Source organism: Octopus bimaculoides, chromosome 6 (genome assembly GCF_001194135.2).
Source record: "Octopus bimaculoides isolate UCB-OBI-ISO-001 chromosome 6, ASM119413v2, whole genome shotgun sequence".
NCBI lineage: Eukaryota > Metazoa > Mollusca > Cephalopoda > Octopoda > Octopodidae > Octopus > Octopus bimaculoides.
In genome coordinates, this window is record NC_068986.1 from 6,867,170 (window position 1) to 6,877,511 (window position 10,342).

The 10,342-nt window shown below is 36.7% G+C and overlaps 1 protein-coding gene across 1 annotated transcript in view; it reads right to left on the bottom strand.

Annotated features, from left to right (window-relative positions):
* The window catches only part of LOC106882610 (mucin-like protein), a 108,281-nt gene that overhangs the window by 26,030 nt on the left and 71,909 nt on the right, over window positions 1-10,342 (bottom strand). Inside the window, exons 19-20 of the mRNA XM_052968589.1 lie at window positions 7,589-7,774; window positions 4,667-4,786 (exon numbers count right to left, since the gene is read on the bottom strand). Coding sequence (XP_052824549.1) covers window positions 4,667-4,786; window positions 7,589-7,774 — 306 coding nt within the window. The remainder of the gene's footprint in view (window positions 1-4,666; window positions 4,787-7,588; window positions 7,775-10,342) is intronic.

The following is a 10,342-nucleotide window of genomic DNA, read 5'->3' on the forward strand; positions in this document are numbered from 1 at the left end:
ATATATATATATATATATATATGTATATATATATATGTATATATTTGTGTGTCTGTGTTTGTCCCCCCACTATCACTTGACAACTGATGTCGGTGTGTTTATGTCCCCTGTAATTTAACAGTTCGGCAAAAGAAACCGATAGAGTAAGTACTAGGCTTACAAAGAATAAGGGGTTGATTTGTTTGACTAATGGTGGTGCTCCAGCATGGCCGCAGTCAAATGACTGAAATAAATAAAAGAATATCTCTACCCGTCAATCAGGAATAGAACCATTTTCTCAATGTACATCATTCTCTTCTCATTTCTAAGAACACTTATTAGTATTTTCTCATTTCCTACAGGTGTGTTTTCAGTCGTTGCCATTGTCCTCCTCTCCTCCCTTCCTCACCACCACCACCAGGACAGTCCATATGAATAATTCATATCTTCTTTGGGTAGTTATTCTCTCAACCTGTATTTCTTCTCATTCCGTTATTTCTGTCATTTCTCCTTGCATGTTAGTAATGAAACAGGTTTTACTGAAATCTCAACTATCAATGGGTTATTTTTATCTAAGTCACCCCAACCACCAAACTTTTTATAATAAATTTGGAGGAACAATCAACTCTGATTTCAAATTTTGGCACAAGGTCAGCAAGTTCAGGGGAGGTGGTCCTCCCCTGAACATTGACCCACACCACCCCAGTGTTCAAATTGGTAATTATTTTATCAATTGTGAAAAGATGAAAGCCTGTTTTTTATTTTAGTTTGTTTGTAAAAAGTACTTTCCATTACTTTCCACTACTGTAATGGAAGGCATACATTTTCAGTTCCTAATCGGAACAACTTCCTTCATTTATATTACTGGACATAAAACTCTGACAATAATATACAAAAAAGATGAAAATGATTTACACAATAAACACAAAGCTATTGCATCTTTCATTCATTTGAGATGCATATTGCAAATATTGATTCATTATGTTAAGTGAATCTCTTTCAATTCATGTGGAATCCAAATGTTGAGCTTCTTAATGAGTCAAAGACATTTGAAGTGATTTTCAATTTAATATCTCAGCAATCTCTTGCACCATTATATGACAATCAGATTCAATTATGGCTTTGATTCAGTCATCATCAACTTCAGTAGGTCAACCAGAACGTTGGTCATCTTTCAGAGAAAAATCTCCAGAATGGAATTTTTTAAACTATTTCTGACATGTGCGTTCTGTTAAGCAATCAACACCATAAACTTCACATATTTCTTTGTGGGCCTTAGCAGCTTTCTTGCCTTCATGGAAATAAAAAAAGTAAAATGTGACAAAAATGTTCGTTTTTGCACTCCATGTTAAAATTGACACTGAGCTAACAGCTGTAAACAAAATTACATGCAATTTGCTTCTAAAGTAAGCTAAAAGCAATGGGTATCAAATGTCAAAAGGAAACAAATTATAACATTGACAAAAATCATTCAAAAAAATTGTAACTCTGTGAAAAACGAAATTACTTTCTTACCAACCCAATATATAATGATTAGTAAAATTGTCTTTTGAATGGCAAAAATGCAGAACATACTATGTAGATTGTCAATGAAACAGGTATCGATGTATTGAAATAGTTAAAGAAGTCAGTGCTGACAGTGAGTTAGATCCCTATTTTCATGAACATAAAACAACTCAAACACTAGCTAATTAAATTATCAGAAAAAAATTCTTACAGATTATTCAAGTTGTGTAAAAATGAAGCAAACCTAACTGAGATTTCCAGTTATTGAGCTTCGATTAGATTTGAGAAAATGTAATAAGAATGAAGCATTGGTTGTATGAGGAAAAGTAGAAGTAATCTAAGAGAAGGGCATGTCATTGCAGATATGAACTGGCAAGAGAGATGAGTGAGTTAGATAAATATGTTATAAAGTAATGAAGGCTAAAAGAAACTCAGATCTTAAGATGAGGGATCTTATAAAAGGGGCCGAGATAATTGATAATAGCAGACCTATCCCACCTAACCTAGTAATTAAGCTAAGCTATTTTATTTTATTTTCAGCTTGTGTGTGTGTGTGTGTGTGTGAGTGAGTATATATATATATATATATATATGTATACATATCATTATCGTTTAACGTCTGCTTTCCATGCTAGCATGGGTTGCATGATTTGACTGAGGACTGGCGAACCAGATGGCTGCACCAGGCTCCAATCTGATCTGGCAGAGTTTCTACAGCTGGATGCCCTTCCTAACGCCAACCACTCCGAGAGTGTAGTGGGTGTTTTTATGTGCCATCAACACGAGGGCCAGTCAGGCGGTACTGGCAACGGCCACGCACAAATGGTGTTTTTTACGTGCCACCTGCACAGGAGCCAGTCCAGTGGCACTGGCAATGACCTTGCTCAAATGTTCTTTTCACGTGCCACCGGCATGGAAACCAGACAGCTGCTCTGGCAATGATCACACTCGGACGGTGTTGTTAGTGCTCCACTGGCACGGGTGCCAGTCATTGAATTTGGTTCAATTACGATTTCGATTTCACTTGCCCCAACAGGTCTTCGCAAGCAGAGTTTAGTGTCCAATGAAGTAAAGGTACGAATAAGTGGGCTGGCTACACCCCTGGCAGAGGCCACGGATTATGGTCTCCCTTGGCTTGCCGGGTCTTCTCATGCACAGCATATTTCCAAAGGTTTCGGTCATTAGTCATTGCCTCGGTGAGGCCTGATGTTCGAAGGTCATGCTTCACCACCTCATGTCAGGTCTACTTCTTCCACAGGTTCCCTCAACCGCTAGGCTGTGGCACTTTTTTACACAGCTATCCTCATCCATTCTCGCCACATGACCATACCAGCGCAATCGTCTCTCTTGCACACCACAACTGATGCTTCTTAGGTCCAACTTTTCTCTCAAGGTACTTACATTCTGTTGAGTATGCACACTGACATTACACATCCATCAGAGCATACTGGCTTCATTTCTTGCGAGCTTACGCATGTCATCAGCAGTCACAGACCATGTTTCACTGCCATGTAGCATGGCGGTTTGTACACATGCGTCATACAGTCTGCCTTTTACTCTGAGCGAGAGGCCCTTTGACACCAGTAGAGGTAAGAGCTCTCTGAACTTTTCCCAGGCTAGTGGTATTTATTATAACCCTAAATTTCTGTTAAAGTCACTAATGAAGGGTAATCAACGGTAATCCTGTAGCAATGGAATCAATTGTGTGCCCCATTTATTTTAATTGCAATATATAGAAAGAAAAGGGACAAGTTCGCATAAAATTTGTGCAAGCCATGTGACTGGTGGTTTTTAATTATTTAAACAAATCTACCATATTTGTTATATATTGCTTAGGAGTTCAAAACACGACAGCAAGTACACATATGACTGTGCATCATCATGGTGTATAACCATGGGAGAAATTATTGTTATATATATATGTGCACATGTTTGCATAAATATTCATGGATAACAAAATAACAATTTGTGTGGTTTTATATGTGTATGCATGAGTGTAGCATCCATTTTCCATGTTGGCATGGGTTGGACAGCTTAACAGGATCTGACAAGATGAGGGCCTGCACCAGATTCCAGAGTCCGATTTGTTTTGGTTCCTACAGCTGGATGTCCTTCCTAATGCCAACCACTTTACAGAGTGGACTGGATGCTTTTTACATGGCACCATCACCAATACTTTTTACAAGACACCTTACGATATCAATTCTGCTGTTGTGGGCGGGTATTCTTGTGTACAGTAATACACCACACATTTCTTATGTGTTAATCTCTATACCCTTCCGTATTTATCATCATAACCAACTTGCTACAGCCCTTTATGCATCTCTCTTTCTCCTCAGCTCTTACACCTTACCCATCATTCTACTCTCTTTCTTGAGCCTCTCTTACATCTCTCACCTTACTCCTCTACATAATGGTATTTCTCATCATCTGCACCTCCACCCTTGTTCTTTACACATTACATCAACCCTTGTTCTTTACACATTACATCAACCCCCATCTGTCTACTCCTCATCACACTCTTATGAAAGCATCCACTCTGTCCTCCTCATATGCTCACCTTCTTGTTTCTTGTGAGTTTGCTTCAGCACCCCATTGCTACCTTCCTCTTATTTCCTTCAGCTATATATCTCCTCTGTAGCAAGACACCTGTGCTGGACCCTCTATCATACTCACGCTTGGCAGACAGCCATTCATCTCCACCTTCCCCTCCCAAATACTTCACAGTTGTGGGAGCTTTTTCCTCCCTTTCCATCCCTATTCTTTTCTGTACTGCAAGTTACATGGCAACCTTACTAGTAACCAGTGATATGAAAAAAAAGCACCTGGTACACTCTGTAAAGTGACTGGCATTAGGAAAGGTGTCTAGTCATTATAAAGTATGCCAGAGATGACATTGGAGCTCAATGTGGCCCTGCAACCCTGCAAAGAGATTATAACCCAAAAGTAGACACATACTGGTTTGACTTCAAAATAAAGAAAACAGGAGAATTTTGCCAAATGAAAATATAAGCAAAATTCATCAAGAATTGTATGATCATAAGCTCTCTTCAAAGCATATCCTTGAAAACTTTATTTTCTGAAATATCTTACATTCCACATTTTTAATCTGAAGAATTATTAGATAATAGAAATGGCAGAGTTCAGCTCAAAGATGATTAAAGAAATAAGTAAAACTCACCTTCACATGTTTTATTATCAGCAGCAAGTTTATAACCATTTTTACAAGAACAAACATAAGTATCCCCAATATTGTCTTTGCACTTCTGACTACAAACTCCTTTTGAACAGAAATCTTTATCTGTAATAAAGAATAAAAACATTGGAAATTAATATTAAGTGAATTTTATTTGTTCAATTCCTGTCTTTTCAATTCCAAAAACATTTCTAAAATCAATTATTTCTAGAACCTTAACAATTAATCATAAAGATGAAGTTAGTAAAATTTTAACAATTCAGACAGCAGATGTTTTATTGTTTCTTGTTTAAGCTGTTGTGGATCTAATAATTTTCAATTAAGGTTCAAATTAAAAAGGGCAAGAAGTCTCTAGGAATGTTCTCTATCATCCATAGTGTCAGTGCTAGAAGCCAACTCAGTAGCATATTTACATCTAACTTTATCATTTGTATTGTTGTTTATTACTAAATTTCAATTGTATTGGGTTCGCAACTAAGTTCCCGCTGTTTTTTTAAATTTTGGAATCTATTTTTTACAAGAATTCTATTTTTGAATCATTTCAGAATCTATTTTGTTTTTTTGTTTTTTTCTAGTTAATTTTAGTTAATTTTTGTTTGTTTTCAGATCATTAAAATGGAATGTCAAGTTAAGAAAAACGAGCATTTTCGATACTCCTCCTTTTTGCTTTTAATCAAAGTTCTAAGATCGCAAAAGCTGCTCGCGATATTTATGCTGTGTATGGAGAGGGTGCCATAGCTGAAAGAACCGCTCGTGATTGGTATGCCAAGTTCAAAAATAGAAATTTTGACCTCAAAGATGCACCTCTTTCTGGCTGTCCAGTTGAGTTTGATGAAGAGTGATTAAACCAAATTTTGCATGAAAATTCTCGTCAAACGACAAGGGAACTGGCAGAGAAAATGGAATGTTCCCACACTGCTATAGAGAAGCATCTTCACTTGAGGGAAAGGTTCAGAAGTATGGAGCATGAGTTCCGCATGCTTTAGGTGACAACAAAAGTCAACGAGCCACAATCTCCGCTAGTTTGCTTGCTCGTCACCGCTCAACTCATGGACACAAGCAACAATTTCTTTACTAAATCATTACTGGTGACGAAAAATGGTGCCTGTACATCAATATGAAGCAGCATAAGGAATGGCTTAGCCCTGGTAAACAAGTGACACCAAGCAATGAGACAAGATCTTCATCCATGTAAAACAATGTTGTGCGTATGGTGGGACTGGGAAGGGATTATCCATTACAAATTGCTTGAACGGAACCAAACAGTCAACATGGAACTCTATGTTCAACAGATGGAATGACTCAACACGGCTATTCAAGAAAAAAGACCTAATCGTCAACATGGTGTTCTTCTGCTGCATGACAACGCCTGCCCTCATATTGCCAATATGACCAAGGAAGCCATTCAAATGCATGGCTGGGAAGTGCTGCCACACCTGCCGTACTTTCCTGATTTGGCACCAATGGATTTCCACCTCTTTCGATCTCTTTCAAAAGCTATGTGTGGAATTCCCTTCAATATTGATGCAGAATTGGATCAATTTTTTGAGTCGAAATTAGGTGATTTCTATCAATGAGGTATTGAACGTCAGGAGGAAGTTGTAAACAACAAGGGTGACTACATTATTGATTAATTAGTTGTTATTTTTTATTAAACCTTTTAAAAAATTTAAATTTTAAAAAAAGGCAGGAACTTAGTTGCCAACATAATATATTTTCAGTCAAACTTAAAGGGCAATATTTGTATGTACATGTATACATGTAGTCTTAAAATGACTTTTAGAAATATTTACCTCATATCAGTGAGTTGGTAGAGGAAGGAAGAGCTTTCAAAATTTATTCATCTGAATTATGTTAGATAATGTATTTCTTTTTGCATTTCAAACCCTTGTGAACATCAATCACTGATTATGACTATTGTGACAATTACACTGGTTCACATTCTATCTCTATGATCTCACTAGTTTTGTCAGTCACATAGCTTATGGATTAGAGGGGAGTTTGATTCCCAGTGGTATGTCGTGTCCTTGAGCAAGACACTTTATTTCACATTGCTTCAGTTCACTCAGCTGGCAAAACTTGAGTTGTACCTGTAATTCCAAAGGGGCCAGCCCTGCCACTTTCTGTGTCATGCTGAATCTCCCTGAGAACTACATTAAGGGTACACGTTTCTGATGTATTCAGCCACTTTCACATTAATTTCACAAGCATGCTGTCTGATTGATCAGATCAAGTGGAAGCCTTGTTGTTGTAACTGATGGAGTTCCAGTTAATACAATCAGCCAATCTCCATTGCTTTAATGTTTGTGAAGAGAACTAATTCCATGACTATGAATATTTTACAAAATATCAGCTGAGATTTTAGAAATAAAAGATATTGGATATAATAATGACCAAATCAAGAAAATAAGAAACAGACCCATTGGCTGGTCTTAAACTATGCATCTCTTGTTTGTTGGGTTGTTGCTTTAAAGGTTATATACAACAACAAAGTGCTGGCCATGAAGTAGTAGACTAAGCTATCATGTAAATGGCAACTGGGATATAAATTAATAGAGAGAAAAAAAACCCCAACATTTACAGAACCTAATTTGAAAAGATGGACTGGCATGCACTCTATAATCAATATGTAGTCACATAACAATCAGTAGGTACATGGATCAAATTCCATTGGTGGATCACTTTTCCTTAGTCTGATACCAGAGTTTATAATATGTCTAATACCAGTGTGAAGAAATATTAGGAAATATTGGTTTACAGTCCAGTTTTTTAATATTGTTCAACAATGTTGACATAATTCAAACTTTGCTTGCATGCATGAAAATATTTGAACTGTAAGAAATTATAAACTTCTTTCTTTATGTCTTTATCATACACTCAGAAAAAAAGATGAATAAAGTGACTTGCCATAACAAACCCGGCCATTTCCACTCAAGCCTGTTGGACAAGATCCACACATATCCTTTTCTCCGAGTGAAGAATTACAACTAACTCCATGATAGCAAGGTTTAGTGGTGCACATGTCGATCATAGCTTTGCAGTTTTCTCCAGTGTAACCTTCATCGCATGTACAACGCAGGCCGTAGAAACGTTCTAAAAACAAAACATAGTTATATGTACACAAAACTGAAAAATAAATAGATCAACACAAAATCATACATATATGAAAAAACAGAAAAATCATCATCATCATTTAACATGTTTTCCATGCTGGCATGGGTTGACTAATTTGACAGGGGCTGGCCAGCTCTTCAGCTGGTAATGTCAGTTTTGACTCCTTGTCTGTTTTGGTATGGTTTCTATGGCTGGATACCATTCTTAATGCCAACCACTTTACAGGGTGTGCTGGGTGCTTTTATTCAGCACTTTTATGTGACACCAGTATGGGTGCATTTTATGTGACACCAGCTGCCATGAGCCTACAAGATTAAGAGTGCTCAACTGCAGAGGGATGCAAGGGACATGTCTGTATACAAGGATGGCCATGGATTTACTTAGCTTAATATGTCTTCTCAAGCACAGCAAACCGTCAGGTGTCTTGGTCCCCTGCCATTCCCTCTGTGAAGCCCAACGTCTGAAGATCCTTTCTTACTACTTTGTCCCATGTCTTCATGGGTCTACTCCTTCAGCATCTCTTGATGCAACTATCTTCATTCATATGCATTACATGACCATACCAGTGCAGTCATTACATGACTACACCATCAGATGTAGTGTCCACTTCTGCATGCTACATCTGATGCTTCATTATATCCAGTTTTTATCTCAAATCACTTAAACTCTGCTATATATGTACACTGACATTACCCATCCAGTAGAGCATACTGGCTTCATTTCTTTCAAGCTTTCACATGTCCTATGTAGTTACAGCCCATGTCTCACTGCCATGTAGAATAGCTGTATGTACACAGGCATCATCTAGTCTGCCTTTTACTCTCAGGGAGAGACCCTTCATTACTAACAGAGGTAGAAGCTCTCTGAGCTTTGCCCAGTCCATTCTTATTCTAGCAGCTATGCTTTCGGATCAACCTTTACTACTACAAACTCAGTTACCAAAGTGAGAGAAACTGTCTACTACTTCTAAGGATCCTTACCTTACGTTTGAAGGAGTTTATTTTTTTGTTTATTCCTGGTGTTTGATGTATCTGTATATCTGCCACATGTAAAGACTACTTTCTCTGTGAGTCTTCCAATGATACCTTTTATGTGTCCCTAGTATGCACTGAGCACACCATGTGGAGCTACTCCTGACACCTTTTCTACATATTGAGCTGGGCCATCTCCCTGAAGAGATCTGTGATGTGTCTGTTTTCCTACTTATCAAGACTTTGGTCTTTGCTAAATTAACTCTAAAGCCCTTTGATTCCATTCATTGCTTCCATACTTGAAATTTCTTCTCTGGTTCTGGTAGTGATTCAGCAATAACAAGGTCTATCTTTCTTTCTTGTTTTCTCTTTCTTTTTTCATTGCTGTTTTTCTTGCTTTTTCCCTTTTTTCTCCCACTAACCAAGCCTCCAAAAATTCACCGCACACACACACACACATAGATTCAGAATAGTACAGAACATTCTCATCTCAATTCTGCTCCAGACTTTTTCAACTAACTCATAAATTCTCTGTGAAAATATCATTCCTGATGATTCTCTGAAGCTAGATGAAAACACCATATAAATAATTATCCAAAATTCTGACTAACTCAATTTTCTTAATATATAGATATATAACACACACACACATATATATATATATATATATATTTGTGTGTGTGTGTGTGTGTGTGTAAATATATATATTCTATAATTATAATCAGGGGTCAGCTAATTGCTTTGCCACACACCAAATTTAGAAATAGGAGTTAAATAACTTTTCTACTAACATAAAGATCTCTCAGACAGTAACACACTTTTTTATGTAGGCAAAAAGGTAAAATAAGGAATCCACATGACTCAGATTAGCTACATACGCATTTCGAGATTAAAGTAAAGTTATATTTACTTACTTATTTCACATCTTCAGGGCAGCATTTCGAAATAGAAATTTGAGTGTTTGGATTAAATATGTACGTGATCAAGCACCATAGTAACACATACGTGGGTATTGAGGATAAATATGTGTTCACGTTCAGCTGTATATCTTTGAAAGTGTGGTTGAATATTGGTTATGTGATGGTGCTTGATCACGTACATATTTAATCCAAACACTCAAATTTATATTTCGAAATGCTGCACTGAAGATGTGAAATAAGTAAGTAAATATAACTTTACTTTAATCTCGAAATGCGTATGTAGCTAATCTGAGTCATGTGGATTCCTTATTTTAACTTTTTGCCTAAGTAAAAAAGTGTGTTACTGTCTGGGAGATCTTTATGGTAGTAGAACAGGGATTTAACTCCTATTTCTAAATTTGGTGCATGGCGAAGCAATTAGCTGACCCCTGATCATAATTATGTTTATAATTATAGAATATTTGTATAATTTTACCTAAAAAGGTTATTTTAACCTAAAAAGGTTATTTTAATGTACCGAACTACTTGGTAAAATTATTAATTAATTAATTGATTAATTAATTAATTTTACCTATTTATTATTATTGAAATTATAATTTTCTCCCTGATCGAAAACTGCAGTTTCTTATTTCTTTATTGCCCACAAGGGGCTAAAC